Below are 23730 nucleotides of genomic sequence, written 5' to 3' on the forward strand. Positions count from 1 at the left end.
GGGAAACACTAGGCTATATCGAAATATTGGAAATGTGTTTAAAAACCATATCACCGTTATTGAAAAAAAAAATATATCGCTATATCGCGAGATATTGAATTATTGTCCAGCCCTAATTGGGAGGCATTAGTAAGTTTGATTTGATTTATTTATTTACAAAATAACAATTTAAAATGTATTAAAATAACTACATTGTATGCATTTTTACTTTTAGTTGAATATATTAATTAAAAAAGTAAAATTTTTCAGTCGCTAGAGGGGGCCAGGCCCCTCTGACCCCCCCCACCCCACAAGCTACGCCCATGATTCAGTTCGTGAAAAATAGAAAATTCTCACCTGTAATTTTTTTATCTCTTTCTTGAGGTCAGACTCGTATTTCTCTTTTTGGTTGGCATTGGCTGCATTATAGAGCTGAAAGAAATATCACATAATTCATGGGCAACATGATCAAATAAATAGCACATATAAAATGTTATTTGTCAAATTTTGTTTATTTTTCAAAATACATCACCGTTCAGAACTACCGCTCAAATCTGAGGTCAGAAAGATTTTTTTTTTGAAAAGAAAATAATACTTTTATTCAGCATGGATGCATTAAACTGGTGAAAATCATTTATTATTATGTTGAAAACAGCTGAGTAGAATTTTTTCAGGTTTCTTTGATGAATAGAAAGTTCAGAAGAACAGAATTGATCTGAAATAGAAATCTTTTGTAACATTATAAATGTCTTTATCATCATCTTTAATCAATCATGTCTTTTGATCAATTGAAATCATCCTTGCTAAATAAAAGTATTCATTTCTATAATTTCATACTGACTCCAAGCTTTTGAATGGAATAGTGTATAATGTTACAAAAGGTTTTTATTCAATGAAGTCAAATGCCACAAATACATCAATGTATGGGAAACACTGGTAATGTAGGCTATATCGAAATATTGGAAATGTGTTTAAAAACCATATCACCGTTATTGAAAAAAAAAATATATCGCGATACATACTGATATTGAATTATTGTCCAGCCCTAATTGGGAGGCATTAGTAAGTTTGATTTGATTTATTTATTTACAAAATAACAATTTAAAATGTATTAAAATAACTACATTGTATGCATTTTTACTTTTAGTTGAATATATTAATTAAAAAAGTAAAATTTTTCAGTCGCTAGAGGGGGCCAGGCCCCTCTGACCCCCCCCACCCCACAAGCTACGCCCATGATTCAGTTCGTGAAAAATAGAAAATTCTCACCTGTAATTTTTTTATCTCTTTCTTGAGGTCAGACTCGTATTTCTCTTTTTGGTTGGCATTGGCTGCATTATAGAGCTGAAAGAAATATCACATAATTCATGGGCAACATGATCAAATAAATAGCACATATAAAATGTTATTTGTCAAATTTTGTTTATTTTTCAAAATACATCACCGTTCAGAACTACCGCTCAAATCTGAGGTCAGAAAGATTTTTTTTTTGAAAAGAAAATAATACTTTTATTCAGCATGGATGCATTAAACTGGTGCATCAAATGTGAAAGTAAATGATTTTACATTGTTATAATGCTGGGTTTTTTTTTTTTTTTCTCTACTCATCAAAGAATCCTGGAGAAAAAGTATCACAGTACCTACATAAATATTAAGCAGCACAACTGTTTTCATAAGAAATGTTTCTTAAGCACCAAATCAGCATATCATCAAGACTTGAGTAATGGCTGCTGAAAATTCACTTTTGCCATCTAAGGAATAAATTACATTTTATAGTTTATTAAAACAGACAACAGTTATTTTAAATTGTAATAATATTTCACAATAATACAGATTTTACTGTATTTAATGAACAGCTTAATGAAAAAAAAAGTTCTGCTCATGCTCCATGAAGAAGGTCCAATGTGCATATATTGCATTTTCCTGCGTCTACTCGACTACAGTGTTGAAGACCGTGGATTTTACCCATAAGAACACTTCTATATAATATATGGTGAAAAGACATCAAGTCTTACGTTTTTTTTTTTTTATCACACCAGAGGTCCAAGTCTGTGTCTCTGAACACACACGGAATTACTGACCACATTTACCACAAAACTTCTTATATTGTCTTCATTGACTACATTTGCTCATCATGGGAGAGGGACTCACAATTTTGTGTTGTGGTTTAATATAACGGCTGAGCAGTTGTGGTGGGTGTATATTAGTTTGCAAATCTGCTTCGCTGTGTGATTTAGCTGTTTGCTTTGCCACACTCTGCAGAAGTTTAAAGGTGGCCCCATGGAGCTGTTTTTAATGCAAGCATATCATTATTATTCTACATTTGCTTTTTGACTAAATGTTTATATATTTCACACTACTGTTCAGAAGTTTGGGGTTGGATTTTAATTTTTTCAAAGGAAATCTCTTATGCTCACCAAGGCTGCATTTATTTGATACAAAATGGAGTAAAAACAGTAAAATATTATTAAAACTTCAAATAACAGTTTTCCATTTTAAAAATGTATTTATTCCTGTGATGCAAAGCTGAATTTTCAGGATCATTACTTCAGTCTTCAGTGTCACATGATTCTTCAGAAATCATTCTAATATACTGTTTTAGCGCTCAAGAAACATTTTCCTATTGTCATCGAAGTTGAAATCAGTTGTGCTGCTTAATATTTTTGTGATAACTATCATACTCTCATTTTTCAGCCTTTTTTCCTTTTGGATTTGCTTATGTGACACGACACATTGTAAAATATTATTCTTGAAAAAACAAATGAAGCGTAATTAAAATTAACATTATATAATGAGCTTTACACAAATAGCTGATGCAGTAGTTTCTTACCTTTTTCCAAATGTCCTCAAACTGCTCTACCCCTTCTGTAACTTTTTTCAAACATCTGTCTATTTCACCTGAGGAGAGAGAAGCAAACCTTAGGTACATGATGGGATGAGGTGAGACCAGGCCATATTCTCAGAGACACACATGCACACATGCTTTGATACGTGCTACTCACGTAGCACTCTCCTCAAACCAAGCAGCATTGAGATAAACAGATATGGCCCAGAAAAAAAATGCCCGTTATCATACCTTGAAGTTTTCTTTTATCAGCCATGACTCCTAGACTATGTTTTCTTCATGCCTTCTTCTACTGAAAAAGATTGAAGAGAAAATGAGCACCACTGTTGTGCTTGTATGAAAGAGTCCCTTACAAATGACTGGAACAAGACTGCCATTATAATGTGCTTCAATGCAATATGTCCAAAAAATAACACATGCCTCTCAGACTGATGCTCTACTTTATAATTACATGTTTTTCCCCCCTGAGCATAATTATTATAATGACACGGTGACGTCATTACAAACTCACAAAACAACTCTTGTGATTGCTGTAGTGACGGGCTGGACAGGTGTGTCGTGAATATAAAAATGCATAAATACTCTATTTTCACTTGGTAATTCTCAGACTAGCTGTAAAACTGAACCCAGAGGTACACTGTCAATAAGCTTCAGTGAAGACTTTAGGAGCGAGCGGGGTGATTTGAGCCTGTGGGGAAGTTGACCCACCCCTCGTTTCTAGGCAACCATAAACAAAATTGGTGATATGACCACACATATTTGAAGAGTTATCAATTTCACTACCCCTGGAATGGAGAGAGGCCCGTGGAATAACTGGCAACTACATTAAAGTAAAAAAAAAAAAAACATTTTTTTGCTGTTCAAAGTGATTTATGTTCAAGGATGCTTTTTGTGTTTGAACAATTACAGACACATTTGAAAAAAATATCATGCATGTGTTTGTGCTTTCGGAAGTTATGTTATGAGGCTATTGTAATGTCTAAACTCTAAACTGCTGGATGATACAAGTTTGTTAAAATGGTAGGAGTGGGGTAATTTGAGCCAAAAGTCATGGGGTAAGTTGAGCCAGTGGTTCGCCCTTTCTTATGAATACTTATAAAGTATTATTTTACTGCAATTCTACATTACAGTTCATCAATTTTAGACCAAACATTTTTGTTCTTTGTTTTGAATCTGATTTTGTTCAGAAATGTTTTAAATAAGCCTTGTTGAAGAAAATTGGCCACTGAAGATTTTATGAAATTTTCTTTCCCTGCAGCATTTATAGAAGTTAAGTATTAGCCTGGTTCTGTAAGGTCACTTGCTGTCAGTTTTTTTTTCTCTTCAATTTGAACTTTATTTTGTTCCGAATTTATTTAATAATTTAAAAAATGTCTTTAAAGTTGTGAACTTTATCTTTAAATAAATATATTAAGAAGTCATCCATCCATTCCATTATCCAAACTGCTTTGTCCTTATTAGGATCAGGGGAGCTGGAGCCTAACCCAGTGTCTTGAGCCACAGGCGGGGAAACACCCTGGGATGGATGTCCGGTCCATCACAAGGCTGACACACAGATTTTAAGAATCATTTTTTATTGAATTTCTCTTTCTTTGATATAGCATAAGGTGAAAATGTTTTACTTCAGCATAATCAATGGCAAATTTTAACCCCATGTGGCGCAACTTATTTTCTCTCTTGGCCCAATTTACCCCTCACTGGGGGTAAGTTGAGCCAAGAGACCACTTTTTTTTTGGAAAGTCATATTTTGAAAGCAGTTTATTTTAGATCCAAAGTGATTATTCCCAAGCATGCACCACATCCTGAAATGTATGTGCATATTTTAATCGGACACTACTGTCATGCACTCACTTTAAAGATACCACAAGTAAAAAGCTCTCCCCTACTTATTCCACATGCCAATAAACCAAATTTTGTTTTTATCTGCCATTTAGTGGCAGTGTTTTCTGAAATAGGTTAGATCATTATAATAGAAAAAAACATAATAATAGTAAAATAAATAAGTAATAGTGTGGAAACCTCTGCAAATAACTGTACAGAAAACACAGACAAACAAAAAACTCCATGGCACTGGCTGAGATAAAATACTTACATTATGTCAACAATTTTAAAGCACTACAGAGCCACAGTTTTTGAAGTCATCTACAAACAGCTTACAATTACGTTGTTTCCTTACATTAAACTGGAATAAGTTAAGCTATTTTAACACTGAATAAATTACACACTCTTTTCACCTACATCATCCATAAAGCATTCAATGAAAATGTGCTACACATGTTACTAATTTTAATGAAAATACCTCCAACACAAAGGGCAATTTTCCAGTTCTGAAGAGTTGGGCATAATTTTACAAAAATGTCTTCAAACATCTGCATAATAAACCATATCTAAATCATTGAGGTTAGATCATCCAATTGCACATGTATCAAGTAAATAAATCTAGAAATAATTTGTTTATCAGCATCAAATACCAATCATGTGCAGACAGGGATGTCTGGTCAAATGTATTTGTACGCTTAAATTACTTGTTGGGATGCACACAAGCACGCCAGGGTTTAAAGGCTGAACGCCAGTTCTGAAGAGTTGGGCATAATTTTACAAAAATGTCTTCAAACATCTGCATAATAAACCAGATCTAAATCATTGAGGTTAGATCATCCAATTGCACATGTATCAAGTAAATAAATCTAGAAATAATTTGTTTATCAGCATCAAATACCAATCATGTGCAGACAGGGATGTCTGGTCAAATGTATTTGTACGCTTAAATTACTTGTTGGGATGCACACAAGCACGCCAGGGTTTAAAGGCTGAACAAATGACTGACAGCCACAGCGGAGAAAAGAGTTTGTGTGAACTTTAAAGTAAAGGACTTAAATATTCATATGTAGCTCACATTAAGCTATCGTATGGCTTCAGAAGTAACTCAGAATAATTCGCACAATCGGGAAAAACAATAAATAAAAATTATCGGATTTGGATCGGCCCTCTCTGACCGATACCCGATATGAATATCGGATCGGCGCATCCCTAACAAGAATTGCTTGTTAAAGGAAAAATTCACCCTAAAATGCTGAAAAGTTACTTTCCCTCGGGCCATTCAAGATGGATTTGGAGAAATTTAGCCTTACATCATTTGTTCACCAATAGATCCTCTACATTAAATGGGTGCCGTCAGAATGAAGTGAAGTGTGGCCAAGTATGGTGATCCATACTCAGAATTTGTGCTCTGCATTTAATCCATCCAAGTGCGCACACACACCGTGAACACACACCCGGAGCAGTGGGCAGCCATATTGCTGCGGCGCCCGGGGAGCATTTGGGGGTTCTTATTCTTATTACAAACACACAGATTTTCACGTCACATGGATATTGTGATACAAACTCATCTACATTCTAGATGACCTGAGAGTGAGTACATTTTCAGAACTTTTTCATTTTTTGAAGGAACTACTCCTATAAATTGAAGACCAATTATGATGCAGAGATTGTAAGACCTGGAGTTTTGTAGGAAGGTTGTTTATGTTTCTTCAGTAAATAAACAAGTTCTTGATGTAACTGCACATGACAGCAAGAAGCATACTTTGAAGCCTGCATTTATAAATGATTGATTAAATAGTCCTTTAAAAGGGCCTGAAGGGGCTATCACACACAAATGTCTCTGGTACTACACTGTCAAAGCTAAGACTAGTTACAGTGCATATAGTCAGAGATGGAATTGGTTGTTGTCAAAATACCAACATAATTGCCTTTTGACTTAACCTGCTCCTGGTCAGTGAAAACATGCAATGCAAATACACATTTGAAAGGTATAACAAATTAGACGACAATGTAAAATGAAATAATGAAACACCGTGACTACACCGTCCACACACAACTGAGCAAGATGCATCAGCTTAATTTGCCACAACGAAGACACGATTTCATGCATCCATGCACTTCAATAAAGACTAGGTAGTACATGTGTGACTAAAGCAGAAAGCTAATAGTGCATCACAAATTGCTATTCATTCACCAAAGTCCTGATCATCATATAAAATATAAACAGTCAGGATGACAGCAGCAGCATGTCAATCAAAATTCTCTGCCACACAGTCTCGCGCATCCATTCGAGTTCTCGCAACAATGTAGCGCGTGCAAACACAACAGCTGGCAGTTTGAGAGCTGAGCCTCCATCAGTTTAGAGTAAACCTAAAAAAAAAAAACAGATCTCACAGTCCGGGTGATAAAATCTCATTTAGAGCAAGCTGGGTTCTACTAAATAATATTTCAGGAATATGAAACCAGAGACTGCCACTGTCTTTCCAGGCATGTGGCTTCTTTTATATTCTCCTACCCAACTTAATTTGCACGCACTCTACTTTTTCTACATGCTGAGACACTGATGCGATAATATTAACACTTCAGAGGAGTTAGAAAGCTCGGTTCCAGCAAGCAGCGCTCGAGCCTGTAGTAAACGCGACCGGTTCGAGCTTTTTTGGCTGTGATACAAATTGGAAAGGAAAAGAAAAAAAGCAGCACGTAATTGGAGTGACGCTCCCACGCTGCGAGGATGTTTTACCTGATTTACCTGAGTTTCACTCTCCCTCTTAATATCCTCTTCAGTTCCACCACAATTCCCCAACTTCTCACGCTATATTTTTATTTCCTATTATTTCTATTCGCCAAACAATCACTTCTCGCTTCAAAGATGGCCGCCAGGAACACCTCCTCCGCTGGTGCGCTGGAAGCTTGTGGCCCCGCCCACTGAGACGCCATTGGGCAACAGCCATCGGTGCTTTTCTCTCATTGGGTATGAGAAGCTGTCAATCTACACGCAGTGCTTGACAGCTTCCGTGCATAGCGAGGGATGGTTGGTGTAAGTGTTGCCAGATTGGAAATGTCCAAGTATCGTACCAGAATCTCAAAATGATCGTATTTGGAAGAAAATGATCATACACGACTAAAAACGTACAGAATACAGCTATTTATGTACTAGACTAGAACAACTTTTTGACACAACCTTCAAATCACCACAATAAATAAATAACTATGCTAGGGCCCTATGAAATCCGTTTTATTTTTACCCAAATTTCTTTCTTTTTTTTATTCCAAATTTACATTTTTTTGGATTCTGTTTTTTTTCCCATTAAAATTTTTCTGGACTCCTTTTTAAATGGTTAAATTAAATTTTATTAATCAAAAGCACGTCTAATTAAATAATGAAACGTATACAATTCAACATCAAATCTATTAAAAAGTTTAACAAAAATTTTTTTTTTTATTCCAAATTCACATTTTTTTGAATTCTGTTTTTTTTCCCATTAAAATTTTTCTGGACATTTTCCAAATTTTTAAAACATGGAAGAATTATTGTGATTATTCCTTAATAATTTTAGTACTAGTAGTTGTACATACATTCTACTGAACAATAGTAATACATTTCTGGTAGAAACTATATATTTTTTGACAGAGCAGTTCTGGGGGTGTTGTTCAGGTATTTATGTCCTATTTTGTGAGAAGGCAGTTGCTGAAATCACTGTGAGCCTCAGGCCGCTTCAGTAAGTGTGTAGTAAACAAAACCGCGTCACATTCCTTCAGACCATATACTATGATTCAGACAGACACAGAACATGCAGGATTTATATTTAAATAGTCTTTTTGCGGCTTAATATTTACAGATAGTAAATTCCGTTGACTGGATTTAGCAATTCCATCCGTGTTTTCACGGAATATGTCTAATTATTTGAATGCATAAAAACTACTTTTATTTATAGCCCTGTGCAATGTTTTTTTTTTCTTTAGAAGTTCTTCTGGTTATCGAATGAAGGCATAACATTAACTGAATTTATCTTTTAATTAATGAAAATTAAACACATTTTATTTTCTGGCAAACAAAGTGGATTTACAATTCAAATTAAAACATGGAAGAATTATTGTGATTATTCCTTAATAATTTTAGTACTAGTAGTTGTACATACATTCTACTGAACAATAGTAATACATTTCTGGTAGAAACTATATATTTTTTGACAGAGCAGTTCTGGGGGTGTTGTTCAGGTATTTATGTCCTATTTAGTGAGAAGGCAGTTGCTGAAATCACTGTGAGCCTCAGGCCGCTTCAGTAAGTGTGTAGTAAACAAAACCGCGTCACATTCCTTCAGACCATATACTATGATTCAGACAGACACAGAACATGCAGGATTTATATTTAAATAGTCTTTTTGCGGCTTAATATTTACAGATAGTAAATTCCGTTGACTGGATTTAGCAATTCCATCCGTGTTTTCACGGAATCATAGGGCCATAGGCGTACCTTGTGGGGAGGTCCAAACTCCACCTCTGAGTCGCTGTCATCAGAATCCTGCGTTTTGCCAGAATTTTGAGGGTCCTGAGGTGTGCACCAACCCATTTCACAGTGTTTTGCAAGTTTTAGAATCGAATTACATACCCTGAAAGTAGCCTCCGATTTTGGAACCAAAAGCTGAGGTTCTCCGCTCGCTTATCCTCAAACATACCCGGGTATGTCACATAACCTGTTTTTTGGAATACCCCCCAGGTTCCTCTGACATGCAAAATTAACCTAAATAGTCTTTACCTAATGTTAGTATATAAACAGTTAAGAATGACATAGTAATTATAAAAACCAAACACTTTGACATTTTTCAAATCTTCAACAGTATAACTAAAACTTTTTTATTTTATTTTGTTTTATTATTATTTTTTTGTAATTTAAATAAAGCTAAAGGAAAATAAACAGACAAAATTTTTTTTAAATGTTAGAAAATTAGACGGGAGGGGAAAAAAAGACAATTATTAAAACTTAGATGAAAAAAATTGTCAATTCAAAAGATTTATAAATACTATAATAGTATATAAATAACACTAAACACTTATTTTCAAGTACTTGTGTATTTTTGAGGGATGAAATAAGACAAACCAATAAAACCCTTTAAGAGAAGTTTATATAGACAATCCAGCACACTTTCATTTGCCAATGATTTATGCTCTGCTGTTATGACTAGATCTTGAAATCATTTGGAAAAAATAAACAACTTTCTCAGATAGTTAAATTGTTCAAAAGTGACTGTAAAGACATTTATATTGTTACAAATACTTCTATTTCAAATAAATGTTTTTTTAAAAACTTTCTATTCATCAAAGAATAAAAAAATAAAAATAAAAAAAAGGTTTTCATTAAAACGTGTGACCATAAGAGATTTTCAAAAACAAAATATCTTACTGACCACAAACTTTTGAGCAGGAGGAGCTAAATATTTTAAGTTGAATTCCATGCTCACCATTGTGGCATTCTTGGCTCCTACACTTGCCCTCTGAACCAGCAGCTTCTTATCTGCTAACTGCATACCATTCAGTCCTGCAATAGCCTGGAAAAAAATATTAATGGATTAACTTTGTTAAAGTGGGCCAAATTATGTTAAAATCCATGGATACCGCGGAAAATCTACCCATGCCAACTCACTTGATCATTGATGTTAACATCCACATATTCACAGAAAGCATAGCCCTTTGAGAGGCCGGTAGCAGTGTCCTTAACCAAATTGAAGGCTTTGAGAGGTCCAAAAGAGGTTAACAACTCTTTAACCTGAGGACATAAAACAAATTCAAACGGCTACATCACACCTAATAAAAGCAGGACAAAACAAGTTTCCATGACCATTTTCTGCTGTGAGTTTGCTTTTGTGTCAATTATGCATGCATGACATTGTTGTCATAAACAATCTGTGCTGAAATGTGCTATACAAAAAAGACAGAAATTAGGGACCTTTTAAATAATTAACCCTTGCTGCTCATTTTCATGTGGGGATCCTTCAAAAGGACATGCAGAGTGTGAAGAGCTACACACACCCAAGACAAGCACAAAGCTGGGCAAACTTTACCACATATTACTGTTAGTTCTTATGGTGTTTAGGAATAATGCAGTCTATCCAACTAGCTCATTATTTCAATATCACTTACTCATTTTTTTGTGCAGTGATTCTCAACATTTTTGACCCCAAGGCCCCACATTGTCCACAACAAAATTTGAAGGCCCCATGACTTTTTTATGATTTACTGGACAAGAATTAAGAGTAAGGATTTCAAAAAATGTACTCAAGAAAAATGTATATTCATTATAAAAATGCCCATGGTGTTTTAATATTTTATTAATTAACATGACCATTTCCAGGTCTACAAATCACATTATAAAAATCAGGCTACTTCACATATCCAGGTTTTCCAAAACCATGGGAATCTTGGTTTTCTAAAGAAAAATACAGTTGTTGAAGGGGTGAATTAAAATAAGAAATTTCCTTATATAAGTTTTAGCTTATATTAAAGCTTGCTTTATCTTATTTTAAACCATCTTGAGGCCCCGTTGAAAGTTTCCTAAAGCCCCCTAATGGGCCCTGGTCAAAAACTACTGGTTTAGTTTATATATATAGATTTTTTTTTTTTTACAATAAAAGGTAACTGAGTTTTCATGGTCATTTTCATTAGGCTCTTTTATCTAAAAAGTCTTGATAAAATTAGCTAAAATATGCTTTGACATAATATATGTGTTATATAGACTTTCTAACAGAAACCGTTTGTAACCAACCTGGTCGTCATTGAGATAGTTTGGCAAACCACCAATGAAAAGCTTGTGAATAGTGTCTGGTACAACAGTGGACACCACACCTGTGGAGCAGATGGAGAACAGTCATTAACAGATAATTGACTGACAGAAGAAAAGGAAGAGAATCATAGACTGAAAGTAGGGCTGCACGATTAATCGAATGCGATTGTCATGTGTATCTTGTCAGTAAAGCCGGTTCTGTGATTAGTTGTAAATCTCCAGCACGTGCTTTCAGATGGAGCAGTGTTTACTACACAGAGCCGTAGTTCACTGACAAGCTACGCAAACAGCTTTCATAATCGCGCGATTATGAAAGCTGTTTGCATAGCTTGTCAGTGAACAACGGCTCTGTGTAGTAAACGCTGCTCCATCTGAAAGCACGTGAAAATACTACATTTAATAACATGTTTTTACTCCAAACTTACTTCATAACATCAGTCTAGTGTTTGAAATAAATCCTTCTGTGAGATGATGCGGTTTCTTACACAGAATAAGGCACGCAACATATTACATAGTCTTTATCACTGCTTAGAATACTATGTCGATTAGCATTGCATTATTATATACTTTATTATAATAAAATTATAAAAGACAAACTCAGATAAACCATATATTGTTGTAGTCGTGTGTTTTAGTCACGTTGAATTAATGAAAGCAGTTAAATCTTCTGTTTATTTAGCAACCGCTATAAGCATTTCCTGGGTTTCTTCTGCAAGGTGTATTTGGAGTTTCCGTGCAAGAACATCCCTCTGGCCTTCGGATGGAGATTTACTGCTGATCACAGAACCGTGCTTCACTGAAAGATACGCATGGCAATCGCAGCTTCTGCCTAATCGTGATTTAATTTCAATTAATCGTGCAGCCCTAACTAAAAGACTAAAATGAGAGGGTTGAAATGAAGAGAAAAGAAATAACAGTGTGGGAACAGGCTAATTTTCTTAGGGCCAAGTTTAAATAAAATCCATTCACCTGGAAATGAGAACGTAATACAAATGTATGCTGAAGCCATTTATAATCAATGTCATGTTTGTTGTGATCTGAGATCTCAAATTACGAAATGTGAAATGTAAAGTGTGCGTACCCGGGACATATACGCTGGGGTTCTCACTCATGCCAGGTAACGGCTGATAGTCATGTGGCCGGCGAATCTTTAAACTCTGCCCCTGGAAGATGATGCCATCAAATGCCATGGCCTGAGTGGTCTCATCCACCGATCGGAACTGAAGAATTGATAGGAGGAAAATTGTAAGGAAACCAGCTTACCTATTCATTAGAAATATAAGCGTCTGTCAGTGTATACAGGCAATTCCCACCTCAAGGAAAGCAAAGTTCTTGTCCTGGTTAATCTGGACAGCGAGGATAGGGTTTCCTGGGGCCTGAGTTAGACCACCGAGTCTCATCTGGGCATTGAAGAAGTCCATCATAGATTCCTGATGAAGAAGAGTGTTAAGTAAGTCATTGAAAAAGTTTTGAGTGTGTTATATAATGCATGGACATTCATAATGTTATAATGGATGCACCGATTAAAGTGTACACTATTTATGGTTTGTCTAAATAAATAAGAAAAAATAAACTTTTTGGATTAGATTAAATTAGATTTTCGAAACTGTACATTTTTATTAGTGTTTTTAAAGATTAAATTTAAGTGAGCGTTAGATGAGGGCAAGTGTAATCTAAATGTAAAAATAGAGGAAATGAGAATACACAAATAAATGTACAATATGCTAATGCAGAATACATTGAGCCAGCGTTCTCTATGTGGATCTGTTCTCCAAAGCCCTGCAGAGTAATTCTAGTATGTGAATAATGTTCATTTAACACCTCTGTGATGCCAAATGGGATGTTGCCAACGTAAAGTCTGCGAGCCTGGCGAGTCATCTGACTGCCCACTACGGGCACTGGGGTTGGCGTTACTGCCAGGCCGTCCGGCGTCATGGTGGGCAGCAATGCGGTAGCGGGGATCTGACCAGCAGCTGAGGGAGAGAGAGAAAATAACTGCATTAACAAAAGAAAATGAATGATTAAATGCTATTGTTATTATCAAGAGATGTTTGTAAATAAATAAAATAAACCGAAAGCAAGAGAGAGAATAAATAAGATTTAGTGACAGGGGTGGATGATATGAGTTTCAAATTCATATAGCAATAAAACTTTCTACACATTTCTGTGCATCGTTTCAACCGGTATAACACACCTCTACTTAGTGAATAAAATGAGTGGATACACGGTAGTGATTTATGCCATGTCCCTCACCTTGCATTGCCTTGTACTGCATGGGTGTAATATGCTCAAAGCCAGGAGGCGGTACATCCCAGTACTTCTTAATTTTGATCTTCTTTTTCTCCCGTTGAGGAGAACGGCTGATTTACAGAAAGGCAGAGAGAAAAAGAAAAGAATTGAAGTTAATTCATTCGCATCTAACTGGTATATTAAATGTTCAAGAATATGATGATTACTAACTTTTATCTGACAGAGCTAGGACATTATTATATTTTATATTATCCCTTAAAATCCTTGTGAAAAGCAGAGAAATTAAAAACACAAAATAAAATAATTTTTTTTTTATATAAAATATAATAATTATATAAATAATAATAAACTACAACTGTTACAATTAGTACTGTTTAAAAAGATTTGACCAAACATAATAATACCACACATAGAGAAGGCTTTTAAAAGAACAGTTCACCCAAAAATGAAAACTGGCTTAAATTTACTCGCCCTCAGGCCATCCAAGATATAAATGAGTTTGTTTCTTTATCTGAACAGATTTTGGGAAATTTAGCATTACATTACTTGCTCACCTATGGATCCTCTGCAGTGAATGGGTGCCGTCAGAATGAGTGTCCAAACAGCTGATAAAAACCTAACAACAATTCACGAGTAATCCACACAACTCCATTCAACCAACAATATCTGTCAAAGCAAAAAGCTGTGTTTGTGTAAGAAACAAATCTATTATTAAGCTGTTTTAACTTTAAACTTTCGCTGCTGGCCAAAATATAGTCTAAAATAATGCTTCCTCCACTGAAAAGACCAACCCCTGTTGTTCTCTCACATCAAAATCCACCGACATATTTGCTTTGGACTGTTTTCGGTTATAAACAGTGCTTGATCTGTGCACATTTTACTCCTGATTCAGATGAGAAACCATTTTCACTGGAGAAAGCAATATTATGGATAGAGGACTCATATTTGAGCCTGAAGCAATGCTTTTCAATTCACATTGTTAATTGATGGACTGGGGTGATGTAGATTACTTGTGGATTACTGTGATGTTTTTATCAGCTGTTTGGACTCTCATTCTGACGGCACCCATTCACTGCAGAGGATCCACTGGTGAGCAAGTAATGCCGTCATGCTAAATTGATCAAAATGGTGAAATTTTGATGATGAAACAAACTCATCTACATCTTGTTCAACATGTCCTGGTGGTGGGGAAATTTGTTTTAGCAAATATTCATTTTGGGTGAACTATGCCTTTAACACAGAAATGAGAGTACTAATTCATCTGACAAATGGCTTCAAAAATCACAACACTTGGATTTGTAAGATGTAAAAAAAAAAAAAATAATAATAATTTATAATAATAACTGGGTCAGCTCATCAGCAGTATTACCTGACATTTTCTTGGGGATGGTTCTGAGTATGATCACTGAAATGACATTTAAGAACAGGGTTTGACATGTAGCTACTTTGCAGTAGCTTAAACCACGTCTATAAAACAACTGGTTGAGGTTTAAGGGCAGGACTCATTTTTTTTACTGGGTAACTTGCTTTATTCTTGATTACTGTGGACTACTTCAGATTTACATTAGAGGCATGAAGTGATTCATATTGTATTTACAGCATCTATTGCAACAGGGCTCAACAATAAGATTTGATTCTGCTAGCAAGGCTTCAATAACTAGCAGAAAGTCAGATGTTTAAATATGCATTTACATCAACCGGCCTAAAGCTCTTACACTGTGCTGGAGATCCTGATTGAGGAGCCTTTTACAATGATGACAGTCATGTTAAAACATGACTACAACTCTCACCTGCGTCTATGGCGGCGGTCTTTGCTGTCACTGCGGCGTTCCCTGCTTCTCCTCTCTTTGCTTCTCCTTTTCCTCTCTCGGCTGCGGCTGCGTGATGGGCTGCGTCGCCGGTGCCGGTTCTCTTTGTCCCGCTCTAAGACAGAACGAAGACATGAAAAACATGAGACAAAGTTGCTGAAGCAAACAGGAGTAAGGAAATAAATAGGAAAAAAAATGAAGAAAAAAAAAAAGCATTCCAGCTGCAGATTTAAAGAACATACAGAAATCTGGCACAATATTATGCAGTTGTCACAGTGAGTATCTAGAGGAAAAAAGGAAGATTAGATGGAAAGGAAGGAGACAGGTTATACATGATTTTCTACACCTCATTCTGGGATACCCACCATGACCGTTTAGACTGTCACCTGCGCAGAAGAGAATGAGAGAGGTAAAGTCAAATCACTTGTATTAATATAGGGCTTTATACAATATATTTTGCTTCAAAGCAGCTTCACAAAAATAAACAGGACAACAACAGAATAAATGGTGCGAACAGGAAGTTATAGCAACTTATCGCAAACGTCTTATAAGTCCTCCAAACAGAATGTGTCACTAATGACAGGTGATCTGATAACAATACGGTGTCTATAGTTACAAGCTGATCATGTAGGACAAAAAAGTCAAAGCTTTAAATGGCATGTAATTTCTAGGACCATTAACACAAAAAAAATAAAGTGAGCCGAGATATCAAACATAAAACTCGATCAGCACTTATTGTAGAGGCGTGTTTTGAAAGAATTAATTGTGACTACAGAACATTATAACAATATATGACTTATTAGAAGTACATTGAGCTTTTGTTGACACCTTTATCCAAACAACTGTGCATAAATTAAATAAGAATCCAGTCAGTAAATAGCAAAAATGGCCCATTATCAAATGTTTATGCATATTTACAACTTCCTAGATCTCTTTTCTTTATAGGTTAAGCATAAACAAGCAGTATACTTAAAGTGCTGAATGAGTTTCATTACCGTCGATCAATATGGGACTATTTATACTGACAACAGACACCATGTTTTGTTATGACGATGTTACGCAAGTGATTACGGTTCATTGCAGTCAGTAGTGCACATTTATACTTACCTTGCTTGTTTTCAGAAAGCTGTCTCTCAAATTCATCAAAATCAGACATCCTGGCGTTTAGATCTGAAGCAGAAACTTCCGTTAACACGCACTTTCAAGTATAGAAAGCTTTCTCAGTCACACGCTATTTAAAGGGGCGGACTACAAAAACAGAGATGTTTTAATATGTAACACCAGCATATAGTTTTCGAGACACGTAAATTCGCTCAGACCGAAATAAACGCTTTGCTTCAGAGGATTGTTAGCTGCTAATGCTAACTCCGACCAGTGCAGGATGCAGGTAAATAAAAGGTTCGCGTCGGCAAAATAGATGATTAAATCGCTTATATTTAATTATTTGCTCTTTATATATATTCCCTGATAGTCAAATGTTATTCTTTGCCACTATTGACCGTGCTGAAATCTAGCCCGTCTCGGCCAAAAAGGCTAACCACTTACTCCGCGTTGGTGGATGCGCCGATCGTTTCTTCACACCAGAAAACACTCCGAATAAGCGCTTTGGCGCAGTGCGTCCCCTACAGGACTGGAGTTTTTTCCATTTCTACCCACTCTTCAAGTCAAGTCTGCTTTATTGTCAATTCTTCCACATGTACAGCACATACTCACAGAGAATTGAAATTGCGTTAGTCTCAGACCCTTGGTGCATACAGATAACACTACAGTAGAACATAAATATATAGATTATATACAGACATAAAGATAGATACAGATTAAATACAAAATAGTCATTTTAGCTTTGCTTATCTTAGATTAGACGTGAAATTTCTTATTTAAAAAAATGACTGAACGCTCTTTCATACTGTGTTGGAGATATGTTTAATAACAGCAGGGTACAGTTTTGAAATGAATAGTAATAATAGGAAAAATAATACATGATCACAATAACAAAAATGTAATTCAAGCCTTTAAATGGACGTTGCAATGTAAAAACACTGTTTTAGTATTACATTTAATCTTCTACAGGCATACCATAAACTACTAAAGGAACGTGTTGAACAACATTGTCTCATAAATAATATTTTAAATCAACAAACAATCTCAAAGATCGGACTTTTACATTTCTTTTCCCTTTTGTCAATCACAAAAAAACAAAAAAAACAAAAACAGTGCTTAAGTAGTCCCATATTACAAACAAGGAAAGGGCTTGCATTTTTTTTTTGTAATGCTCAATTGTGAAATCTAATATGATTTAAACAGTATAACACCACATTGGTGTGCCACAGTCATTTAATAAGACAGCATTACACTTCAAACCAAGTGATTTCAATGATAAACAGATGAGCCCATCAACTACTACTCTTTTTGTACGTTACGTTTTGCATGGAAATAACTGCAGATTGTTATAGCCAAGGCCACTAATCAAAGAACAAGTTGCTCCTTTATTATTTGATAGCAAATTTAGAAAGAAGTTTAGAAACTCTGAACATGATTTAGGAAGACAATTTCCTTTCTTTCTTTTAGATGGCAGCAAGCTGTGATCTTTATTTTTATTCAATAATCTTTAGCCTGACATATGTCGTCCAAATGTGATGACAAGGGTCAGGATACTAAAGAAAAGTGGTGTCTTGCATGATCCCCAACTTATGAACACAAACAAAGACAAAGTCGCTTATATTGAAGGAGTGAGTTTCCAAACTTTACAATAAGAAATTTAAGCATATATACAAAATAAGGACAGGTAACCCTTCATATACAGTGACTGACTATTTATCTCACAATTGTTCTTCTCCCTTTATTTATTTACCCAAATAAATGTTTTCTCTTTAACTTTCAAAACTGTACAGTATTTGTTCAAATATTTGGTCAACATGCCATTCTTGGAATCTACACACTTTGTCAATTATTCACAGAGTTGGCACAGAGTTGGGATTTGAACAGTTTTGCACTCCAAATGTGTAGATCTAAAAAAAATAATAATAAAAAAAGCCCATAAAAGGCCCCAAAAAAAAGGAATATATTTGTGGAAATTTAGTGTCTGAACCTGTAAGAAATGGGCAGCAAGAGGTTGTTCTTCTTCAAGGCCTGCACCTTAGCGTGAGCGTCCTCGTCAAGAGCTTTATAGCAGCGTCTTGCATAATCCAGAAGCTTTTCCTTGGAGGAATCAAACTCACCAGCTTCAGATACCTTCTCAGGAGCAACCAAAAGCATTTCAGCGATAGGAGTGGTGGAGGCGACAGTGTTTCGGTCAACCCCGTGGACCTGGAATGCTCTAGACATACTCTTCAACTTCTGATAGGTCACAAGGATCTTATTGTAGCGAAGCAGAACACCTGCAGGGTCTTTAACTACAAACAAAATTGCAATAATTAAATATAGGAAGTTGCTTTGAAATATATAAAAGCTGAAAAAAAAAAAAATGAATAAAATCTCACCTCTTTGTCTTTCCATGCTTCGAGCGATACGGAAGACACGTCGTCTTTTCACCCTCGTCTGGCTATTCTGCCAGCCTGAACGACACTTACGTGAGCTATTACTCTCGGTCCCATCGTCATCTGTAAAAACTTGCTCCTCTTCCACATAGTCTTCCTCCGCTATATACTCTTCCTTCTCAATCACCTCCTCCTCTTCTTGATCTGAGGTGAATAACGAAATGTAGGGTTATTAGTGTTGACTAAACTTAGACTAAAATCATAAAAAAAATACAAATTCTCATTACTTGAAAAAAATTAAATAAAATTAACTGAAATAAAAATATTTAAAAATATTCAGGTAGTTGCCATGGTGACATTTTTTAGTTTAAATTAACTCACTAAAATAACTAAAACCAAACAAACTAAACTAAAGATTAAAATATGATAATCTAAAATTAAAATCTAATTTTAAAATCTTAAACTACAATATCATTTCAAACATATAAAAATAATACCGTTAAAGACAAAGCAGTTAGCAATAGTGAGATTGGTGCAACTGATTTTTTATTTTAATTGAACATACACTGATTTAGAAAAAAATAAAAAGTAGGTCTAAAAACAAAATAAAAGCTGCTTCTGAGTGGTGGGTTGAGGCTCAGCTTCTGCTTCCGTTTCTTAAATTAAATAAAGATAACACTTTTTACAATTAGATTATTACATTACAAGACACTACATTGCACAAGTACAATCTAAAGCTACCTTTTCCAATCATGCCAGTGCTCTCCTGATTCTTGGTGGTGAAAATGAATCTGTCAAGTTGGCAGCGCAGGAAGTCCCTCTCCTCCTCCAGATCTTCGATGCGTTTTTGCAGCCAGGAGTTTTTTTCCAGAGAAATCTGCGGTTGTGCTCGGAGGCTGGTAATCAGAAGGTATGGACTGCAAGGAGGAATCTGGCCGGAGGCCGACTCTGCAGAAGCATTGAAACATACTACAGTGTACACCTCAATTTTGATAAACATGTTACAAGTTGGCTGAAGTTAATACCATTGAAGGTGTGGTCATTTTGATTATAGAAACCAGACTCATCCAGGCTATTATCCTCAAAGGGAATAGAAATTTCATACCCATCGTCATTCTTCAAACCTGTAACCAGGAGCAATACAAATCAAGACTTATTAATCAGTTAGATAGTAGCTGTTTTTTTGGTCCAAAGTGGTTATTTGCTGGTCCAAGCTGGCAGACCACCTTAAACCTAAATTCTAAGGCTTCTAAATGATCAACATGATCAAAACTTTGCGGGAAAACCTCTTGTACAAAGTCTAATACATGCCTTCTGCCCTCTGACTGATAACTCATAATTCTTTAGCAAGAAAGAGGCCTTTTAGTATAATTTTGACAATGCCCAATTACAGGTCGTGATACATTTATCTTTATGGACGTAAATGTAAGAATAACTTTTATTTTGTTAGTAATATTTCAAGATGAACATTTACTGGACTGAAGAAACTGAAATGATCTATATCAATTATATAAATAAAAAAGGATGTTAAAGTGTGATGATCAAATATGATACAACAAGCTAGGTAGGTGATAGGTGAGTGTAGAAGCATCAAACCCTGATTGTAAGCCTAACACTGACATTTCTTGAAAACGTTTCCCTCAATTCTGATTGGTTGATTGTAATGTTGATCCAGGAACATGTTGTACTTGGTGAAATCATGCTTACCCTGGTGTGTGAGCTCTACATGAGCCATAAAAGCCTGGTGCTGGTGTGTCATGAGAAGAAATATTTGCAAACCTTTTTTTTTTTTGTGGAGATTTTTTTTTTAAATATTGTGTCAAAATGCAAATCTTCGCATTTCAAAGATTTTTCTGACTATTATTTCATATGTCAGGTTTTACAGCAAACAAATCGCTGGTCAAGCTGGTTTGTGGAACCAGCGGGCAACCTGCTAATAACCAGCTTATGCCTTATTCCATTTTAGGCTGACTAGAAATCAGCTCCATATCCCAAAATCGCCTTAAACCATTTCAAACTAGATTTTCCAAATACGATTTAATCCAGTTTAAAGACTTTTTTAAATGAAGGAAGTCTGACCTCTGCAGCTCCTCGTGCTTCTCTGTGCATCAGTCATCATGATTTGGGTGACATGGATCTGACTGACATTCACAAATCTACAGCCAAACATAAGTTCTCTCAAAAACACGAATCCAACTGCGAACTAAACCGATACTAAACTTTGAAAAGGAGCACATGCATGACACAGAGCAGGGCGTGATGCAATTAATAACAACCAAGGTCGACTAAGTAGTTAATTAGTCATTAACATTATCAAGTAGTTAATTAAACATTAGTTAATTAGCCTGTGTCTCCGCTCTGTCAGACAGGGCAACGGATGATTGTTGCATACATTTCTGTTAATAAGGAAAGCGTGCGAGTATATTTAAATTAGCTTTGGAAATATCAATTCGAGTTCTAAATTGCATGACACATTTACTGCATGCATAAATGAGGGCTCATAAACTTGTGTACTTACGAATGCAACTTGAAGGATGTCGTTTGCTAAACCCAAACGGGATTGCAGCGTCCGCATGTTGATGGGCTCTTGTTTGTTGTTCTGCGTTGTGTTGATCGCTGCATCATGAGAACTGACTGACTACGACAGTCTGCAGAACAAGATTATCCGGGTCATTTAGAAATCATACGTCATCCTTACTTTTAAATACGTAAAAAAACAACAACATTTAAACGTATTTTTCTGTCGCTAAATTATGTTTTTAATTTATAATTTTTTTAAAGATACTGTAAAATGAATTAGTCAATGTTTAAAAAAAAAAGTTTTTTTTTTGGACAAGATAGCACACTTAATTGTAACCTTTATAATGTAAACTAAGAATTTTAATTAATTCAGTAAGTTATACGATTCAAACCGCAATGCCTTTTTAATGCATTTAGTTTGACTCATTGGTAATCTTGCAAATACAATTATGATAAAAGATACAAAAAAGAAAATATGATAAAGGAAATTTGTCTCCACCAATAGATCACTTGAAGTATTAGACAAGAGATTGTTGTACAGTAATTCAGAATTTTTCAGATAATCCTATAGCATATTACAATGTTAACTGTAGTTCCCCCAATTATTGTTACAGTTGCTGTAATTTCATAAGACATAAAAATGGAATCTCAATCAAACAGTGTAAGACGTCAATGTTTCATTTTGTTTAATTTATGATGTGATGACATTTCTAACTATTTTCGCAGAAATGTGGTTAACTTGTTATAAAGGCCCACATTCCGGTGGTGTCAAATATCAACATGTCTGGGTGGTTCCTGGGTGGGTCCGGAAACAGCTTCAGACAGGTTTAGTTCATACCTGACAACCACACCTGAAAAACGATTCAATATTTCATATTCGTGAAGTGAAGATACCGAGAATAAAGGTCAGTTTACTAAATCATGCATCTTATATCGACGAACCCCTAATGTCCTCTGTGCTTGTGTCAATTTTGTGAGTAGATAAGGCTGTCTATTGTTTCAGTGTTGACACTCGCACATGGTTTTTCTGAGCACATAAAACATTATGAACGAAAATTGGTGCAGTTATGTTATGTTGGTCGACAGTGGCGGTTCTAGACCACAGTAACTGGGGGGGCCAGGCAGGGGCCACTTGCGCTTTTAGGGTGCACACTTTTAAAATGTATTTAAACCTACTTTCAGTATGATTCATTCAGTCAATTTTCACCATGTCAAGTATCATTGCAATCTCTAAAAGTAAGCTATAACAATTTAAACTCAAATGAATGTTTTAATATGTTTAATTTATCTGACAAATTATTTTGTATTGTAGTGTCAGGGGGGGTCATGCACTCATTATTTTTGTGGTGGCATGAGTTAAGGGGAGGGGAGGTATAAAACCCGTCTTTAGTGGATGTCATGCCTTAATATGGGTGTCATGCCATAAAATATTTTTAATACGAGTAATTTTGTATTTAATGTGAATTTAATAAAAACATTGTAAGTTACTAATTATAACACTTTCATGGTACAGAAAGACAGGAAAGAACATTTGCATTATCAAAAAAAAACATTATCACTGACTTAAGTCTACCCAGATTTCAAGCACTCTCAAAAACTCCCATTAAAAATCACTAAAGCTGTTTACATTGTGAAATTAATATCTTACTAACATTCGTACGCACATCTGCACTTTGTTGTTTCTGATGAGAAAATTTGCCAGAGAGCAGAAACCAGTCATCAAGCCCGCACTGAACAAAACACTGCGTTTCAGCGATGACTCATCTGAACGCATCTGATTGGTCATTGCATTCCTAAGCTCAACACAATCGCGTGTGATTGGTTATAAGGCGCAGCGCTGTAAAAACAAACAAAAACAAAAAAACGCATCTGTCTCTTCTGGCTCTGCGCAGATTTGAATTTAGCAGCTAGAGACTTTTTTTCATTACGGCCACCCACAGGACAAAGTGCGCATTGCACCCAGAATTGTTTGATGTGACATGATTCCAAATGTAGGTGTTTTTTTTCATGATTCCCCCGGCCCCCAGCCCCCCTGAACCACCCCTGTTGGTCGATTAAATGTTTAAAGTTACTTTACTTTCACATCTGTTGGCTTCAGGACCCAGATTTTACAAATGGCCTAAGAGAAAAACAAAACTGTTTTGTAGAAAGGTAAACAGTGCATTTGACTTAATTTTTTTTCAGTGTGTCAACCTTTTATTATTTGCATTTTGCAATTGTTAATATATATTTATATAATTGTTATATATATAT

At 35.4% G+C, this 23730-nt stretch overlaps 3 protein-coding genes across 7 annotated transcripts in view; all 3 read right to left on the reverse strand.

The window, feature by feature from the left end:
* LOC107599539 (CCR4-NOT transcription complex subunit 3-like) overlaps window positions 1-7563 on the reverse strand; it is a 26674-nt gene extending 19111 nt beyond the window's left edge. The window contains exons 1-4 of one of the 5 annotated variants that reach the window (XM_016291165.1): window positions 7395-7563; window positions 3056-3113; window positions 2810-2877; window positions 1249-1323 (exon numbers count right to left, since the gene is read on the reverse strand). In XM_016291165.1, the coding sequence (XP_016146651.1) occupies window positions 1249-1323; window positions 2810-2877; window positions 3056-3080 (168 nt within the window). In that variant the 5' untranslated portion in view covers window positions 3081-3113; window positions 7395-7563. Of the gene's footprint in view, window positions 1-336; window positions 482-1248; window positions 1324-2809; window positions 2878-3055; window positions 3117-7385 lie in introns of those variants that run through there. The other 4 variants (XM_016291164.1, XM_016291163.1, XM_016291162.1 and 1 more) reach the window with 4 other exon arrangements.
* A 1400-nt stretch (window positions 7564-8963) lies between these two features.
* On the reverse strand, window positions 8964-17114 carry LOC107599568 (splicing factor U2AF 65 kDa subunit-like). The gene is made up of 14 exons (XM_016291211.1): window positions 17027-17114; window positions 16589-16651; window positions 15847-15867; window positions 15464-15596; window positions 15043-15078; window positions 13677-13783; window positions 13245-13396; window positions 12737-12853; window positions 12505-12643; window positions 11406-11485; window positions 10287-10409; window positions 10051-10191; window positions 9120-9194; window positions 8964-8975 (listed from the first exon to the last, which is right to left on the reverse strand). Exons 2-14 carry the CDS (start codon window positions 16635-16637, stop codon window positions 8964-8966), a joined length of 1185 nt encoding a protein of 394 aa, XP_016146697.1. The 5' UTR covers window positions 16638-16651; window positions 17027-17114.
* Window positions 17115-17385: 271 nt separating this feature from the next.
* LOC107599569 (coiled-coil domain-containing protein 106-like) lies at window positions 17386-21222 on the reverse strand. Its single transcript, XM_016291212.1, has 6 exons — window positions 21037-21222; window positions 19983-20081; window positions 19699-19905; window positions 19560-19613; window positions 18961-19185; window positions 17386-18873 (listed from the first exon to the last, which is right to left on the reverse strand). Exons 1-6 carry the CDS (start codon window positions 21125-21127, stop codon window positions 18557-18559), a joined length of 993 nt encoding a protein of 330 aa, XP_016146698.1. The 5' UTR covers window positions 21128-21222; the 3' UTR covers window positions 17386-18556.
* Window positions 21223-23730: the final 2508 nt, after the last annotated feature.

This window comes from Sinocyclocheilus grahami, unplaced genomic scaffold (assembly GCF_001515645.1).
Source record: "Sinocyclocheilus grahami isolate Dianchi unplaced genomic scaffold, SAMN03320097.WGS_v1.1 scaffold268.1, whole genome shotgun sequence".
Classification (NCBI taxonomy): domain Eukaryota; kingdom Metazoa; phylum Chordata; class Actinopteri; order Cypriniformes; family Cyprinidae; genus Sinocyclocheilus; species Sinocyclocheilus grahami.